Source organism: Vicugna pacos, chromosome 20, assembly GCF_048564905.1.
Source record: "Vicugna pacos chromosome 20, VicPac4, whole genome shotgun sequence".
NCBI lineage: Eukaryota > Metazoa > Chordata > Mammalia > Artiodactyla > Camelidae > Vicugna > Vicugna pacos.
Genome location: NC_133006.1, coordinates 8601629 through 8620471, shown reverse-complemented (window position 1 = coordinate 8620471; position 18843 = coordinate 8601629). Strand labels below are relative to the sequence as shown.

General features: G+C 45.1%; 1 protein-coding gene and 1 long non-coding RNA gene across 2 annotated transcripts; one reads left to right on the top strand and one right to left on the bottom strand.

Annotated features, from left to right (window-relative positions):
• Positions 1 to 2895: 2895 nt before the first annotated feature.
• GCM1 (glial cells missing transcription factor 1) lies at positions 2896 to 18549 on the bottom strand. The gene is made up of 5 exons (XM_006211529.3): positions 18369 to 18549; positions 7263 to 7515; positions 6215 to 6327; positions 5092 to 5220; positions 2896 to 3664 (listed from the first exon to the last, which is right to left on the bottom strand). The coding sequence occupies exons 1-5, from the start codon at positions 18441 to 18443 to the stop codon at positions 2936 to 2938; spliced, it is 1299 nt and encodes a 432-aa protein (XP_006211591.2). The 5' UTR covers positions 18444 to 18549; the 3' UTR covers positions 2896 to 2935.
• LOC140687576 (uncharacterized) lies at positions 9445 to 15422 on the top strand. Its single transcript, XR_012061961.1, has 4 exons — positions 9445 to 9595; positions 14137 to 14298; positions 14891 to 14984; positions 15191 to 15422. It is a non-coding gene; the product is annotated as an uncharacterized lncRNA (long non-coding RNA).
• Positions 18550 to 18843: the final 294 nt, after the last annotated feature.

Genomic DNA, 18843 nt, shown 5'->3' with positions numbered 1-18843 from the left:
CACAGTCAGGGGACCCCTGAAGTGCTGGTAAGTTCTAGTTCTTGGCCTGGATGTTGCTTTATACAGGCATTCACTTTATAACTCTGCTAAGCTGAATATATAAATGTTATACACTTGGACAAAATCATTCAGTAACCAGCCTAAATGTTTATGACTAGGGGACTGTTTAAATGAATTACAGTCATTTAATGTATTAGGGATCATTAAAAATGAAGCATCTGTGGTCTTATATCCTTTTAAGGATCTGATGTCCAAATTGTGTCCTAAAATGACAAAAGTCATGTTAGAAATGAGTCTAGTATGACACTACACACACACACATACATCTATCAGTCCCTCCTTGTCCATGACTTTGCTTTGTAGTTTCAACTACCCATGGTCAACTGCAGTCCAAAATATTAAATGGAAAATTCCAGAAGTGGGGGAGGGTATAGCTCAGTGGTAGAGCACGTGCCTAGCATGCACAAGGTCCTGAGTTCAATCCCCAGTGCTGCCATTAAATAAATAAATAGACAAAGCCTGATTACCTCCTGCCCCCTCCCCCCAAAATTAATTTTAAAAACAAAAGGTAAATAATAATAGAAGAAAAATACTTTTAAAAACAAACAAACAAAAAAGAAATTCCGGAAATAAACAATTCATAAGCTTTAAATCGCACACCATTCCGAGAAGTGTGATGAAGTCTCGCTCCGTCTGGCTCCTTCCCACCCAGGAGGTGAGTCACTCCTCTCTCCCCTCTGTCTGGCATATCCACACTGTACAGGCTACCTGCCTGTTCGTCCACTTACTGGCCATCTCAGTTATCAGATCGACTGCCAGGGAATCATAGTGCTTGTGTTCAAGGAACCCTGTTTAATTCATAATAGCCCCAAAGTGCGAGAATAGTGACACTGGCAATTCAGATATTCTCTTACTGAACCTAATTTTTAAGTTAAACTTCACCACAGGTATGGATGTGTAGGGAAAAACATCAGATATTTAGGGTTCAGTTCCGTGGTCTCAGGCACCCACTGGGGGTCTTGGAATGTACCCTTCCACACAGAGAAGGAAGTATTACTGTATGCAGAGCACCTCTAATCTTTGGGAAATAGACAAGAAACCTTAAGGTGGAGACTAGGAGTCAAATTTTGTATCACGTGCATTTTGTTTCCATTCAAATAGAAGAGATCGCTTATTTTGAACACAATTGCTTATTGCATGGTTCTTTGCAGATTTTATTTCTAGGCTCCCCTTTATTATAGAGTATTTCAGCAAAAAGGAGCAACTGGCAATCAAATACAGCTGCCCAACCACGGCCATGTTAGTTACACAGGACTTTCCTAAGCAAACGTTTCTCAAGCACGTGTTTTGAACCTGGTACGGAGTTAGGTCCTGGGAAAATAAAGATAAATGGGACAAAATCTGAGCCCTCGTGGAAAGGGAAGACAGTGAGAAAGAGGCAGAAAGAAAGGAGAGGCCACTTGGTACCACTGGAATGTCTCTTCATGCAGCTGTTTGATTTCACTGCTCTTTGTCTTTAGGAAACGGGGTTGGCTCAGATCCCTTGTCTTGACAAGTCTTAGAAATCGACATCTTTTATAAACCAATCCCACGTGTTTCATACTAGACCAAGTACCAACCACTTCACTGGTAGAATCTTCATCTTTCAGCTCCTCTGAAGCTCCCTCACTCTCCCTGGTCCTTCATTCTGTTTCCCAGAAGGTGTAGACGAGATCCTGGGTAGCTGGGCTTTTCACACATCTGCTTTGTTTGATGTGATTCAAAGGATATTGGAAAAGCAAAAGACAATGCAGCTGAGGTGCTGAGAGCCCCAGATATTGTGGGGGAAGAAAGAGAGCAAAGGACATTGCCCGCCACAGACTGGACAAGTTTCCAATCCTCACTGAGCAGTACTCCAGTACTCCGGGGGAGTACCCCAGTACCCTGGTAATCCTGAGGACTACTCTAATACTCCTATAGTACTACAGTGGAGGAAGATAGGCCAGCAGATCACTCCTGTAAAGGAAGACGTCTTGCCTCCTGCTTGTCATAATTCTAATTTACCTGTGGTCACATTTTGAAAACTATTTCCTAGAGAAATGCCTTCAGCCGTTTTCCGAAACAGCTTTTTTTCCCACGTGGCTGTAAAAGATTTCAGTCATTTTTCTCCCCCATTTTATTGAGATATATTTTTATTAAGCTATAATTGATATACAACATTGTATAGGCTTAAGGGGTACAACATAATGACCGGATCGATGTATACACTGCAAAACGTTTATCACAGTAAGTTTAGTTAACATCCACCACTGCACAGTTACAACTTTTTCCCTTGTGATGCGCACCTTTAAGATCTATTCTTTTTGCAGCTTTCAGAGATACCCTACAGTATGAACTGTAGTTGCTAGGCTGTGCATCATACTTCCAGAACTTATTTACCTTAAAACTGGAAGTTTCTACCTTTTGATCACTTTTACTCAGTTCTCCCACCCATCACCTTCTGCCTCTGGCAACCACAAATCTGATCTCTATTTCTGTGAATTTTTTTAAATATTCCGTGTGTAAGTGAGGTCATACAGTAATTGTCTTTCTCTCTCTGATTTATTTCACTGAGCATAATACCCTCAAGGTCCATCCATGTTGTTGCAAATGGCATGATTTTTTCTTTTTTATGGCTCAATAGTGTTCCATTGAACCATATTTTCTTCATCCCATTCATTTGTCAATGGACACTTAGGTTGTTTCCATGCCTTGGCTTCTGAAAATAATGCTGCAATGAACATGCAAGATCTGTCTTTGGGGTAGCGCTCCCATTCCTTCAGATGTATACCTAGACATGGGACTGCAGGATCCGATGGCACTACTTTTAATTTCTTGAGAAACCTCCATACTGTTTTCCACAGTGGCTGTATCAAATTACATCCCCCTCGGCAGTGTGCAAGCGTTCAGACTTGGATCATCTTAAAGGACAGAGGTTTAGAAGCATTTCATTGTTGCAATGATCCAAACCCAGGTACCTCATCTCTTCGTCAAAATCCCATTTGTTGCTCTTGCTGGGCAGAGAATATTGATGAGGCTGAGAGGTGTAGGGGAGGAGAAAGGGGTCTTCCTGAGGTGAATAGCACGTGGGGGGAGAGCAGTAGTTGTTAAAATCCACACGCACCTTCTCTTCATAAAGATCACCCTCTTGATTTGGCCAGAGTGAGTGGCAGCTCATTTTGGCTGCTGGTGGTTCCAATGGAATCTGCTGGAAAAAGGGTTCTGAAGGGTTCTGGGAAGGGGGGCAGTCATAAGGCCAGCTGGTCAGAGGTAAAAAGTAATTGGGACCACCGCTGTCATTCAGAGCATTCCTCCCCAAGGCCATATTCTTGTTCCACGTTTGCAGATCACTGTAACCAAAGACCCCAGAGACGGAGGGCTGAAGCAGGTCTTCGCTGCTGGAGACTCGACTGTCGGACAACCTGCATTTCTCGTGGAGCTGAGGGGGGTCCACGGTGGAAGTGGGGTCTGCTGGGTCAGCGATTCCCCCCAAACCGTAACTCCCGGAGAAGGATGCACCATCGTCGGGCGCCTTCTGCTGGGGAGCATGACCTAGTAAATGTGCGCTGTAACTATCAGGCAACTGGACGCCTTCCTGCAAGGACCAAGTTAAACTTTCCCAGCTTGGCGTTTCACCTGGAAGAGGCTGGGAAGGAAAGAGAAAAGCTCACGTTAATAAGTTAAACTGCCACAGGCACCCCAGGCCCCCACGGCTGACCCCGTCCCACAGGCGCTCGGCGCACGTTCCTCATTCCTCGCATGCTTGGAGCACCAGGGCACCCAGCCCTCTCCACCGGCACCCCGGACCTGGGAGAGGCCAAGGCTGCTGCCATTTCCAACTGAGATCTTACTAACCAGCAAGGGCCGCATCCCCTTTACTCAGACACACGTGCGTTTATAACATGTCACCTCAAATGCAAAGCGGGTATCCAAATTGCCTCTGTGAGACACTCATAAGGGGCGATTTAAGAAAAACCAAACCACCAAAAATTTATATTATATTCAGTGAAACTCTGAGGGGGCCTCTCTCTCTCTCATCATGTCCCTCCTTGACTTTTCTATTTTTTTAGTGTGGATTCCATGAAACCAGGGCCTGTCTTTCTTTCTTTCTTTTTTTTTTCTCCTCAAGAGACATTGAACTCACTCTGTTGAATCACAAAGAGGACCTCTGGAATACGAGGTGGTAAATTTACTTTTATAAATGGAGGAAGGAGATTGCCCTCCAGTTAATCACAGGAAAAGTTATCTGTTGAGAATGGGGTTATCTTCTTGTTTCTGGAAGACGAGGGACTACGAAGAAGATGTGGATGGAGAGACTGTGACCAGGCAGGGTGAGCAGAAGATGCCCTCACCTTCTCCCAGGGCTCCCAGGAGACGGGGTGAGGGATCAGTCACTGGGATTCAGGGACCCATATCTTCCTATAACATACTCAGATTATATATATATTTTTTTCTTAACGTACATTTAGAGACTCCAGGGATGGACTGGCTCCATTCCTGTATTCCTGAAAAGAAATGTGGAGCATGGAACAGTAGAAAAATTACCACCACTATTAAGCAGACAAACCAAGAGACCTACTGTATGACGCCCATAAAGCCACGTACGTCACATCACAGTGTGACCACAGGGAGGAGTTTCCGTCCCCACACCCACGGGGTCCACTGCTTTCCGAAACTCCCTGGTTATTTCATCATGGTGGAGCGGGCTAAGGAAATCATCTCTTCTAGGGAAGCATGGAAAAGTAGGAGGCTAACATTTTGTGGAGATCATTTCATTCTGTTCTGGTTCTGTCAGAAGCAGAGAGTGCCAAGTACAGGTTAAGTACTAATTCCAGTCTCTTTTTATTAACTGCAGTAGGGAAGATGATTCTGAAACTGTATGAACTTTACAGTCGAGGTCATGCTACAAAAATGGTAGAGAGTCAGGGGTCTTGGCAGATGCTTGCTCACAGGTGAGCCTGAAGGTATATGATGTTGGTTTGCACTTGCAGGTAAGGGACAGGGAGATCTACGGCTGCCACCACAGGGGTGGCAAGTCACCGTAGGTTTTGAAGGCACGTGGGGAAAGGTTACCTTTATCTGCGGGCTCTGCTTCAGCTTGGAGTAGGCGGAGGAAGATGCTGTGGGCGTTTTCTTCACTGCCCTTCTGGCCTCGGCTTCCAATTTGGTCTCTGGCTTCGGATGATCATGCTCTCCCTTTGACTTAAAGGAGATGAAGCAGTGAAATAAATAACCAGACGTCCTTTTCATGGTGTGTAGAATTTTACCCCGTGCCTGTCATCAGACTGGGTGTCATGGCAGCTGACTATTGTGACAAGACTGGAGAAACCTTTAAAAAATCCTCCCATGCGCTTTCCTGCCCACCTGCTCACCCATCTTTTCTTAGGATGCTCCTGGGCGTGGTGCCTCTCCCCAGCCCGGCAAAGTCACATCACAGTGATGGCAAGTAGCGCTGACGACACACGTTCTCACTGACTCTTCAGCATGACGCTGTGAGGCCCCCACCGTCACCACCATCCCCAGTTTATGGAGTGGGAGATGGAGGAGTGGAAGGATTATGCCACCAGGGTAACCTCCCCGAGTAAGCGGGGAAGCCGGGATTCAAAGTGCTCCAGGGCTGGCCAGGCTGAGAGCCAATGGCTGGCCATTCAGGAATGTTGTGAGCTGGTTATTAAACACAGCTTGAAATCAGCCACGGTGGGAAGAGTTACATCCCAGAAAATGACAAACCCTACCCATCAGAGCACTTTCTTTCCTGGGGGCAGGTTTAGCACGGATGTAGGCCCAGGCCTGCCAGAGGCCACTGCTGGTCTCACCTCCCCCATGAGGGCTTCTTAACACCACATTTTACGGAAAACCGGGGCTTAGGGACTCAGGTAATGTGTCCCTGTTTACAGGGCTGGTGAAACATCAGAGCCAGGTCTGTGGAAGGCCGCTGCACCCCGCAGCACCACGTGGGCTGGCCTGAGCCATCAGATTACTGACCACTGCCTCCTCCGGGAGCGTGAGGCAGGGGCAGCTCCAGCCCCAGCTTCTCTCTCGAGGTGTGGGGGACAGACATTTGCTTGCCCAGAGGGGCCTCGGGGAGGATGCAGGCTCCCCTCCACCTGCGCATCTCCAGTGGGAGACGCCCTCCTCGTGCTCTGTGAACAGCTCCTGAATGAAAGGGAAATGGAATCGCTAACTTGAATCCAACCTGGAAAAAGATGAAGCGTCCATCGTGCCTCCAGAAGTTGGTGACGGGAAAGCCCCCGTGGCCCCGGCAGGGAATGAGCTTCAGGGGACCATCACAGTTTGGACAGCGCTTCCCTACAAGAGAGTAGAGGGTGGTGATCACCCTGCTGGCCTCACAGTTGACTCTAGGATGACAGAGGAGGATCCCCTTGGCCAAAAATTTATGGGCATTCATCCACTGGGCATGACCCCTGAGCCTAGGAGACCAGGTCATTCCCACACGTGTTAGAGTAAGCAGTCATCTAGAGAGTGGGATATTTTACAGGTCAGAGGAGAGCTATTCTGAGCAAAAAAAAAAAAAATTCCTCCTCCTTATTCACTGATACTTGAAATTCTTTGTGGAGAAGAGGAAAAAATTCTTGCACTTCACAACTAGAATGAAGGGTCAAGGAGCAAAAGCACATGCCGGAGAGAAAGCAGCTACTAAATTTTCACTAAAGTGTAAATGACTGATACCAGATCCCGCCCCAGGTGCAGGTTTTGAAAACAAATTACAAGGCAAGAACATGAAGCAACTTGAAGTCTCAAGGGGGCAAGACACAGGGAATGCTGAATGCACCTATTTCACAATCTGATGAATATGATAACAAAAAATGAACAATCATCTCAGCCTGTGATTATGGCTGGAAACTAAATGGCGTAGAATTGAGTCTAATCTCAGGCTCAGTCCCGGCTCCCACTCCAGATCAAAGCACTCACTGAGACCATTTGAGGGACCCCAGTCCCCAAGATGCCAGGTAGGAAGGGTGAGAGATAACTTTCTCTTAGACTTTGGCAGGGTGTGCTGGTGAATTCGTGTTAGTCTCTTAAGTGAGGCATCTTGCTTTTAGCAGAAGCCCCGAGTCAGGCGCCTTAACCCAAGGGAGCCTGGGCGTGGCAGATCGTTGGGGCAGATCTTTGGGACGAGGGGGCTGGTCGGCTCTCCTACACGTGAGAGCCTCCACCACCCTCCAGGGCGAAGGCTGGGCCCTTGGGATGCACAGGGACGTCGGGCCGGGAGCCGCACTCACTCTGCTGCTTCTGCCGGGCTTTGTCGCAGATGGCGGGCCTCAGGTAGACCTTGCGGCCCTCGGCGGCCGAGCAGTCGCGGCTGCACACCACCACGCCCAGGCAGGACTTCTTGAGGATGCGCGAGTTGTGGTTGTTGGTGTTGCGCATGGCCCAGCTGCTCAGGTGCCGCTGCGCGCTCCTGTCCTCCGAGCTGTAGATGTGCTTCTCGTAGGCGTCCGGCCACTCCTGGAACCAGTCCGTCTTTTTCACATTCTGATAGAAACACAAAGGAGAGTATCATGGCCTCAGCTGTGTGTAGATGCGAAGCTGGTTTCGGCGCTCCAGGGACCCTTGGCAAAGACCAAGATGGATTTCATTCTGTGGTGGGAGCTGAGCACGGGCAGCGCAGCGCGGCCACGGAACGGCTGCGTCCACCCAACATCTGCTCCCTGGACCAGCACGAGCTGTGATGCAGCCCCTCTGAGTGCTCCCCGACTAAGATTTCTCCAGCCTTTGGCGATAAGAGGGAGGGCCGGTTCTCACTAAGAATGTTGGGGGGTGAAGTAACATTATTGTGCTCTTACACAACGGGCAGGGCAATGAGATACTGTCTCTCCCTGTGTGGTGGTTACCTCGTTGGGAACGCGGAAGGTTAATGGAAAGTCACCTGACATAGGCGGTGGGAGGCGGGAGAGCCGCCTCCTGCCCTGTGGAGATTCTCCTCCCTTTGCTCTACTCCATGTCCAGACAGGGCAGAGGAGTCAGGAAAAGTTTATGTCGACTGGAAACGTCTAGGTTCTTGCCCAGGACGGGCGCTATTCCCTGCACATCAATAGCGAGCTAAACAAGACTCTCCTTTAAGTGGACAGGCACACAGGACCTCCACCCTTACAGCATGAGTTACCTGGCTGGCTGTGCCTCTGCTTCTTCATCTGAGTAACAGGGATAACAAGTCCTGCCTACCTCAAGAGTAGTTCTGAGAATTAAATATACTAGATAAGAAATACTTGGCACAGCACCCAGCATGGAATAAACACGAGTCACCGATGTTGTGGCTCACACAGATGCCTCACTGGACAGATGCTTACAGTGAGAATTCAGTGGTCTCAAGAGTCCATCGTGGGCTGTGCCCATCCCCACAGCTTCCAGAGAGCTGCCTTAAGAACATTTTTTCATCAAGAAGATTCTAGAAGGTCAGGATAGAAGATTCTAGAAGCTCTGGGAGGAGTGTTCCAGGTACTTTTTTGCTTCCCCAACAAAAAAACACAGCAATAAAATATGAGAAAGGAAAGACATTTGAGAAGGAGAAAAAACAAACATCATCGGGATGGAAGGGCATCACAGGGAAGTCCAGGTCTACTTAGAGTTCAAGTTCAGAACATGCCAAAGAACTTTGTAGCATGAGACTCAGGGCAGGTGACTGTCTCCGAAGCCTCTTTCTGCTTATCTCTAAAATGGGGACATGGGGCAAGGGAGGGTATAGCTCAGTGGTAGAGCATGTGCTCAGCATGCATGAGGACCTGGGTTCAATCCCTAGTACCTCCTTTAAAGTAAATAAATAAACGAACCAATTACCCACCCCCCCCCTAGATGGGGACATGGATAAAACATGCCTCACAAAAGTACTGTGAGGAGCAGATGTGCTGTAAAAAAATTCATTAATTTTATATAATTAATGAAAGTTGTCATTTGAATGGAATTTCATGGGAACTGAGGTGGGTCTGAAGAAACAGAAACTGGAGGTTTTACATACATGGGAGGTAGTACTAGTTAATAGTGAAGAGCTGGGGTCTGCAGACTAGGGCCATGGGCCAAATCCAGCCCACTGCCTGTTTTTTGTAAATAAAGTTTTATTGGAACACAGCCACGTTCACTCATCTAAGTGTTGTCTGTGGCTACGTTTACACACCATAGCAGAGTCTGTTTGTTGCAGCCCAGACTGTATGGCCCACAGAGCCTAAAATATTTAACATCTGGCCCTTTATAGAGAGCTTGCCGTCTCCTGGCCGAGATCACAGCCTGTGGAGGCTCATGGCCTGGGTGTGGGCCTTTAAGTAGTTCCTTCCCCCGAGTGTCTCCACTTCCTGCTCTATGGGAGGGTGGCCATGGGAGTACCCACCTCACAGGGATGTTGTGAAGACTGAATGAGTTAACACACACAAAGCATTCAAAACAGTGCATGCTATTTACAACAGCCAATACATGGGAGCAACCTAAATGTCCATAAACAGATGACTGGATAAAGAAGATGTGGTATATTTATACAAGGGAATACTACTCAGCCATGAAAAAGAATGAAATAATCCCATTTGCAGCAACATGGATGGACCTGGAGATGACCCTACTAAGTGAAGTAAGTCAGAAAAAGAAAGAAAAATACCATATAATATCATTTACATGTGGAATCTAAAAAATGGTACAAATGAACTTATTTACAAAATACAAAGAGACTCACAGACATAGAAAAATTATGGTTACCAAAGGGGAATGTAGGAGAGGGATAAATTGGGAGTTTGGGATGAACAGATACAACTTACTATGTATAAAGTAGATAAACAATAAAGTCCTACTGTATAGCACAGGGAACTATATTTAATAGCTTGTAATAACCTATACTGGAAAAGAGAAACCAAAAAAATAGTGCCTGGCATATGGCAAGTTCCACATCAGTGTTAGCTGTTACTCTACCAGATCTGGGGCCAGCCAGTGTGGCTGTGACAGCCACCAGCTTTCAGGAGAGAGGTGACCCCCCAGAGAGGCCACTGCTTTAAACCTTGTCGAGCCAAATGCAAGACAGGAGTCCAAGAAAACAAAAGCTTGATTAGTACAACTCTTGTTCACGACCTCCTTTCTTGGAGCAGTGACTAGGCTGGCCCTTCCTGTGCTGCCCTCCCTGTGGAGTGAGGAGGAGACTTTGTTCCAGAGAGAAGGGAGGAAGCGGGGTGGCGTCTGGAGGAGCCCCCTCTGGTCCGCCAGGCAGCTACAGTCGGGGTTTCTAGGAAAGAGGCCAAGCCAGGATGCGCTGCCTCTCTCCCCAGCTCCCTGGTAATTCTGAGCAGGACAAGACTTCATGCCCAGGGTGAGGAGAAGACCTTAGGCAGCCCCTCAGGCAGCCCTGTCTCCTGCCTTCTCCACCCACCTTCTCCTTTCTTCCTTCTGACCTAAAGCTCTAAACAATGATGGCCCTCTTGTCTTCCACGACAGAAAAGGCCTCAGAAAGCATAATATTTTATCTTCTGAAATAATCAGAATGTAGGTTCAAACATGAAAATGTGGACCTATAACAATTTGGACTGCAGGAATCTACTGGTAGATTTGAATTCTTCAAATACAAAGCATGGTTGTGAAGGCAGCAGAAACAAGGGCAGGGTGGACTTGAAGAAAAATTGAGATTTTCATGTTTAAACGGTGAGTGGCCCCTTCAAGCTGGTCAGCGGCATAAAACCCACAAACCAGGGTGAAGGGGGGTGCTTGTCAGAGCACCTGCAATGCTCCAGGTGGAGAGCAAGGACTCGGTAGGTGTGGAGCAAGAAACCATCTCCACTGTCTTTGCTGTTGGCTTTTTCTCCCAGTTTAATGTATATTTTGATTACCCTTTGAGACGTCCTCTTTTGATGGACTCTTGAGAAACACATTGTTTAGTTTCCCTGTATTTACAGATTTTCCTGTTGCCTTTTGCTATTAATTTCTAGGGTGAATCCACTGTAGCTGGAGAATGCATTCTGTGTTTTCGATTATTTTAATATTGTTGATCTTTGCTTTAGGGCTCACAAAATGTCCTTTTTTCCCAACAGCCCCGCCACTGGCATCCTCCAGTTCCATTAATAATGCAGTAATAATTTGGACAAGGTATAACCTTGAGAAAATTACTAGGAGTAAACGTATTCATGTTGAGGTAGTCTCTTGGCTGCTTATTTATGACCAGTTTTTTGACCTGGACATTTAGTGGGATTTTTGACATTTTTTTGATATTGAAATTAAGGAAACCCAGATTCCGGTAATGTAAAGGAAGCCAGGTGTCAAATGAATGATAATGAACTCTGACAGTCTCCTAAATTTAAGGCATTAGAGAGTAAAATTTTAAAAGGAAGAGCAATCATTTCTTAATCTTGTTTAGCGAATCCCCACAAAATATTTTTTTTCTTTTCAGATCTTCTGTTTATTTTAATTTCTAACTTTTCATGAGTAACTCTTTGTTTTTCCTCTTGGTTAAGAAGTTTATCATTTAAAGGGAATATTCCTGGTGTTTCCAACATGTAAATATAATGAATTTATACTTTATAATCTTATGGGTAACAGCACTGGTGGGGGTAGAGGGTTAATTAATATTTCTGTGACTTCTGTATGTAATTTTTTTTCCTAAGAGAGTTAATCTTCTAAGTCACTCAAAGTCTTTGAAGCTGTGCAAAGTACCCTTCATCCTCCCCTCATTCTAATTTACTTAACTACTTGAAGTTTTAATAGGATATCTTAAAAATTAAATATACACTATTACATAAAACTAATGAATTAAAATCAAAATTCTGAAATAAAGTATCAAACATTTACATTATCACGTTATTATATTAAAAGCGATTTTCACTTGGAAATAGTCCACTCTAATGTAAAGCAACTATATGCTAGGTTTTCTTTAATAAAAATAATGTGTTCATTCCTTAGAAATAAACATTTCCAAATAAAACAGGGCTAGCAAACAGATACATGTTTAAGTAAATCAGAGAGAGAGGAAAAATTAGATGTAACAATGGAACACAGGAAAAAAATTGAAGCAGCATTTCGATTTGTCTTCAGCTTTTCAGGAACTTATCTCCCTGAGCCAACTGGAAACTCAGCTCCAAGTGCTGTCAAAGGGAGAAATTCAGTTTGACAAGATGCTTTTTAGTTAACTTAATAAGAATTACTCCTTTGACTAATCTTACAATTTCTTACCTTTTTGGAGGGGGGAGGTAATTAGGTTTATTTATATTTATCTTTTTGATGGAGGGACTGGGGATTGAACCCAGGACCTTGTGTATGCTAAGCATGCGCTCTACCACTGAGCTATACCCTCCTCTACACCTTTGTTAAATGGGTCAAGATTCAAGACACAAATTTCCTTATTTGCTCAGACAACATTAGTGCCCCAGCTTTCAAACTCTGTCACCTCCCTCTCTTTTCTCCTCTCCTTTTACTTTCCAGCTCCACCCAGCTAAGGAAGGGACCTCCTGGCAGGCACCCGGGAGAGTCTCTGCTACCCCAGATGCAGTGATGTTCCCATCCCCATCCCCCTGGAAGCACAGGGTAGCAGAAAATACTGGCTCTGATAGAGGGAGACCCAATGGTCACGGGGCCCACACAGGTGGAGCTGTCCCAAGGGGTTCAAATGACCTTGAGATCAAGGAGAATGCTGGGCCAAGAGGATAGAGTCACCGGTGTCCCTGTTAGACCAACGGCAGTGTGACCTGATCACGCAGTCAGATAATCATTGACCAGAAATCCGCAATCTGGTTTACCTGTTAGCTCCCTTGCTCGAAGACACTTCTGATTACAACCAGCTCACTCTGATGACATTTATCCACACAGATTCACAGAACCAGCTCAAAGATTCGCCTCTGCTCATAAGTTTGAGGCGAAGGAAATTGTGCTGGTTAAAATCGCGGTCCAGGAATTAACTCATCAGAGATGTGGCCTCTTTGTGAGGCTTTAAGAGGACCTGTATTTATGTTTAGCCTGTGTGATGCTCCCCAGCCTCATGACTGGAAATAAAATGATTCGGGGTGTTTGTCTGCTGTGGTGCTATTGGAACACCTTGTGCTTCTGCTCAGAGAAACTGGCAGGTTTGGGGAACTGAGTGCATGTTCTCATCTCCCTGCTAAGTGGGTACTATTTAGGAGAGAAAGAAATTGGTTTTCTTCCCGATTTTCAATCAGAAAAAAAAAGAAAAGAAGAGAAATTTATTAGGGATTCAAGGCTCCCAAAGGTTACAATCAGTATGAATGAGACTGTGTAAAGAACCATGTAATGAACATTTTTAATCAAGGTAAAACTAACCCAACCCCAGACCTTTGCTGCTGGGGCCAAGCAAAACCCTAGGGCAATTATATCTGGACTTTTAAAATGCAAATTTAAGGGAATAAGACGGGAAAGCAAAATTGGTCTATTACATTGGTCTGGAATAAAGAGAATTTTATCGGGGGAGGGTATAGCTCAGTGGTAGAGTGTGTGCTTAGCATACACTACGTCCAGGGTTCAGTCCCCAGTACCTCCTTCAAATAAAATAATACTAAGTTAATAAATAAATAACCTAGTTACCTTCCCTCAAACAACAACAACAATACAGGAACAAAAAGACTTTTATCCATGATGGTTTTGAATAAGTTAGTTGTCTGAAGTTTTGAGCTGGCTCCCCGGGCACTGGATAAAGGAGAAATGGTATCAAAATAACCACAAGTTAAACAGAAACAAGGGAAACGAAGGTATATGAAGACATAGCTTCAGCTAGAAAGAAGGAAGTAGCACCGTGAAGCAAATCCAGGGAGAGATGATGTGGTGAGGACAAGAGATTTTCCATGCCCTTGATCTGATCATAACGCTTTCCGGCCCAATAAGCTTAATGCCTTCCCACTGCCTTTAAAATAAGCGGTTCCTCTAAGGCTAGCGTGCGTCCTAACCCCCTTTCCGGCCGGTAGCCTCCCGGATCTCCTCGCTGAATGCCTGTGCACAAGCTCCCCTATGGGTCGCCTTTGAGTAGCCTTCAGACTCTGGGTCCCTGCTCTGCCTTGATTCTCTTAGCTTCACCTGCTCTAATCCTCTCACCTTCCACAATGAGCTTCTCCAGGGAATGCCCTTTGCCAGAAACTCTGCCTGCCTCCTCAGGGCCCCAGGTCATGTTGAATTACCTACACCCTCTTTCAGCACCTCTAGCATTTTTCTCCACGGCATTGATTCTCTCCAATCTGGTTCCACTGGACCAGAAGATCATGAGTGCTTCCTTGAAAGTTAACCCAGCTCAAGACCTCCCCTGCATGCCTGAGCCTGCGACGGTGTCTGGTACATCCCAGTCACCATTCGTCATTGGTAAGAGTCTTATGAATAAAATAAATATGAAGATAAAAATGTATTCTTTAGTGTTAGAAATGTGTTATATCTAATAACTAGTTTCGTTAGTAGAGTGATGTATTAAAACAATGTTTTATATAAGAAGTGTTTATCTTCAACATCAAATCCCTAACTAAATGTATCAATCACTATTTATAAACAGATCTTTCAAACGCTCCCCAGAATATTCTTTTAAGTATTTCAGTGAAGTAACTTTCGAGTTATTTGAATATTGTTTTAATCATTGCAAAAGACCGGTAACTACAAGTCCTCATGACCCTATGGTGTTGAGAAGAACCTGTAGGTTTGTATCAAATAAGGGTATATTTACTAAGGACTTGGCAGAAAGAATTAACAATGTCAATTTAAATACATAAAAATATCCCAATGTGAAAAAAAAACCCATTAATCTCTGACATCTGGAGGAAGATATCATGGTTCACTGTTGCCAAAAATTAACCCCTGGATCTTTTTTTTTTTGTAATGGAGGTACTGGGGATTGAACCCAGGACCTAGTGCATGCTAAGCATGTGCTCTATGACAGAGCTGTCTCCCTCCTTCTAACCCCTAGATCTTGATCTGTCTGGGACTATAAAAAGCTATGGTGTTTCTACGACCGGAAGATGCAGTGAGCACTCAGGTGACCATCTCAAGACTTGAAGCAGGTGAGCCGGTTACCAGGAAAGGAATTTGTCTACAAGAGGCAGGGACTTGCAGAAACCCTTGCAAGTAGATAAAAGTACAAGAAATAAACTATAAATTCTTTGTACGGGTGGAGCAGAGAATGAACAGAGGGGAGTGTATAATCATGACAAGCCACTGCTCGTTATTATGAACGTAATCCTTTAAAACACATTTTTTTAATGCCCAGACAGGTGGTCTGAGGAACACGCATCACCTGAGGGACTCCATGAAAAAAGGGCTCCGTGGTCAAAAATAAGTTAGGGTGACACTGGACACAGCCTCCTCTTGGGAGAGCCGCCAGTTCAGTAAGGAAGGCGCCACGTCTGCACTAAAAAAATCTGTTTAATTTGGTTGAACTTAGAACTTCGCTTTTTCTCTCTTCACAGCACCCATTAAAATTCCTTGTACCTTACACACTACAGAGCACGTTCTGGGAACACATTTGTTCTAAGCAGCTTAGAGATTTATGCAGGATATGTAAGAAGTTACTGTGTTCATTTTACAGAGGCGATAATGAAGACTTGAGAAAACAGATTTGTTTAGAGTCACACAGGTGATAGAGCAAGGAGCCATGCGTTCACGAACTCCGAATTTATCACTTATTGTTTAACAATTGCCGAGCCTTGTGGTTGGTACCTGGCCCCCCACCCCCACCCCGTTCTAGGATGCAGGCCACACACTCTCCGAATCTCAGGTCACTGAATCCTAGACTGTTAGAACTAAAAGAGTCTGTAAGAGACCATTTAGTACAATCACATCTTTTTCAGAGAGGAAAGGGAGCTTCAGAAATTGTAGCCCACTCCATGAAGCTCTGCAAATGAAAAGAGACAGAACTAGGGGTTGGTACAGTTCGGGGGTAGAGTGCGTGCTTGATGCGCACGAGGTCCTGGATTCAATCCCCAGTACCTCCATTAAGGGGAAAAGGGGAAGAAAAAAAAAAGAAGAAGAAGAAGAAGGCGGGCAGAACTGGAATTCACAGCCAGGGCTTTGGTCTCCCAGCCCTGTGCTTCTCAGGGTCCACCAATCTGCCTTCAGATATTCTCTCAGAATATAAAAAATCTACTGTGCTTGGAAATCCTTTCGAGACCTTTTCTTTTTCACCTCAACTGGGTCTTGCTATATGATTCCAAAGCCGGCATAAACCCAGATGTGGATGGTGTTGACTCTGCTGAGAAAATGTCAAGGAGCATTGTGCACTTTTAACTATTTCCCTGGCATATTTGACAGACTGAAGGGCATGTACCTCTTTCCACCAGCCATCAGAATTTTTCTATGAACTAAAAATGGTACATTTCCAAAACTCAATGGGTTTTTGTCATAAACGTCTCAGTTTAATGTCTTGGGGAGCTGAGAATGCTTTTTTTGGAAAATTCAATTGGAATATGAACTTTTATGAGCCCTGAGATCCCCTCCAGGGAAGTGGTTCTTCCTTTCTTTTGTCTACTGATTGATGAATGATATGACTCCAATGTCCCAGAAAAAAATATGTGTTGGGTAGGACAGGGTGGCCCGCCATTTCAAGGGTTCTTAGACCCCACTAAAACTCCTGCTTTAACATCAAAACCCTCTACAACACTGCCATTGAGGAGATGTCCCTCAGTGTTGCCGACCTCATCTGAGAGGGGCCGTTCTGCTGCCTCGTCCCAGCCAGGGGTCAGTCCTTGGGGTGGGGAGTGGGCGGGATGATGAAAAGCAAGAGAGGGAGAGAAGGGAGGCGAGAGATGGACACATTTCATTTTTTCTTTTTTTTTACTTTGAATAAATGTCACTTTTTTGGGAGGAAACACCTCCTGCTCTAGCATGTGACTTTGAAAAATCATCTAAGGACCTGCTTACTTCAACTCTTGATTTTGAGGACACCCAGACTCTCTATTCATGAGCTGCAATCCTGAGTGAGGAATCCGGGTTCCTGATCCAGGAGTAGTTAAAATTCACCTTAAAGGTTCCCCCCTAAAACAGATACCACAATTGTAAACCGACTGCCAACAACTACAAAGACAGATCCTTAAAACAGAGATTTGCCTGACTTCGCTGTGGTTTATTTCATCCTCCTTAAATGAATGGGCGTACCCTGTGTTCTGGGTCTTCTCCGACCCACCAAGAGGGAATGGGGGAGGGGACTTAGGGAGAAACAAAAAGAGAAACAAAAGGAAAACTTCACTAGAGTGAAATTTGGAATGGGCTGGAAGCCTTCTTTAGAGGGGAATCTGGAATGGTTATAAATCCAGATGATGGAAGCCCCATTCCCTCCCTCCTGCTGGGGGTAACCCAGATGTCTTTTCCTGCAGAATCAGGCGGGATAGCTTGAGGTCAAGCCCCCATTACTTGGTCCTGGTGGTCTCCAGTCCTAGCCTCCCTCATTACCTTCCCCAACAACTTCCAGTGAGAACACCCTTCAGAGGCCAACAAGGGAGATCAAGGAAGTCAGCTTTAAACAACAACGGTTTTCCACCAAATTAAGAGTTCTCAAGTCAATTGCCAAAGATGAAGGCAAAGAGAACAAGCCGTGGAAGTCACTCTATAGCTGGAGAGCAGCCCGGTGCGTGTGGAATGTGCATTAGTTACAGAAGTTTTAGAAAAGCGCTATCGCTGGGGCATTCCAGTGACAGATTTTGTTTAAACCTATTACCAGAGCAGATGAGGCTGCACGGGAGCTGATGCATTGTGAAGAGTTGATTGAGGTGGGTGGGTGGTAGCTCAGTGGTAGAGTGAATGCTTAGCATGCATGTGGTCCTGGGTTCCATCCCCAGTACCTCCATCAAAAAAGTTTTTTTTTAATTAAAAAAATAGAATAGTCGATCTATGGGCAAATACATTATCATGGATTTTGTTCTGCTAGCTGGCCAGGGGAGTGCCATCTGAACCAAGCCAACATTGAAAGATAAGGGAAGTCACATTTTCTTGGCTTGTCTGTCATCAGGGAAGGCTGGTAAGTAAGGGCCTGTTCAAATCAGAGGTCTTAGCATCTCCTTTTGAAAGTCTTGCAGATACTAACTACTGTATACAAAAATAGATAAACAAGTTTCTACTGTAGAGCACAGGGAACTATATTCAATATCTTGTAGTAACCTACAATGAAAAAGAATATGAAAACAGATATGTGTTATGTACAAGTATGAATGAAACATGATGCTGTCCACCAGAAATTGACACAACATTGGAAACTGACTAAACTGAGCATACTTCAATGAAAAAGAATGCCAAAAAAAAAAAAATAGTCCGCAATTGGATGTCCGGCTGAAACTCTGGAGGAGAGGGGTTTACCCAGCTGGAACCCTAACCAGTTTCTTTCCAGATCTTAGCAAGTTAATGGCCAAGACTTCACAGCCAAACGCAGAAGGCAGAGACTTAAAGCAAGCACATACCTGTGGCAGCTTCATATCATTGATATCCCAGCTTAACGTCTCTTTGTCCTCAGCACCAAGGTTCCCAGGTTCCATGATAAAGTCAGGTCGCTCACAAGTTTCCGATGATCCCACTGCCCGTAGACGTGCTTGAGAAGTTTGCTCTCAAAGGCTCTTAACACGGTCAGATCAGTCCACCTAAGCAATTTAGACCAGGAGACTGTTTTTTGACACTAAAAAAAGAAAGAAAGAAAGAAATGACAGTAATATTGATCATTCAGTGCTCATCTGCCAGAAAAGCCTGTTTCATTGATATTTTTGCAAACACCAACAAGCAAAAACCAAATGTAGAAGCCATTAGTGACCTGGCTGCAATAAAGCTTGACCCCGGGCAATCAGAAGAACCGAGATCACCACGTCCCCTCTCGGGTTTGGGCTTCCTGCCTCACTGCTGGCCCTGTAGTAAGGACCGTTGTCACCCTTAGCCAGTGGTTGG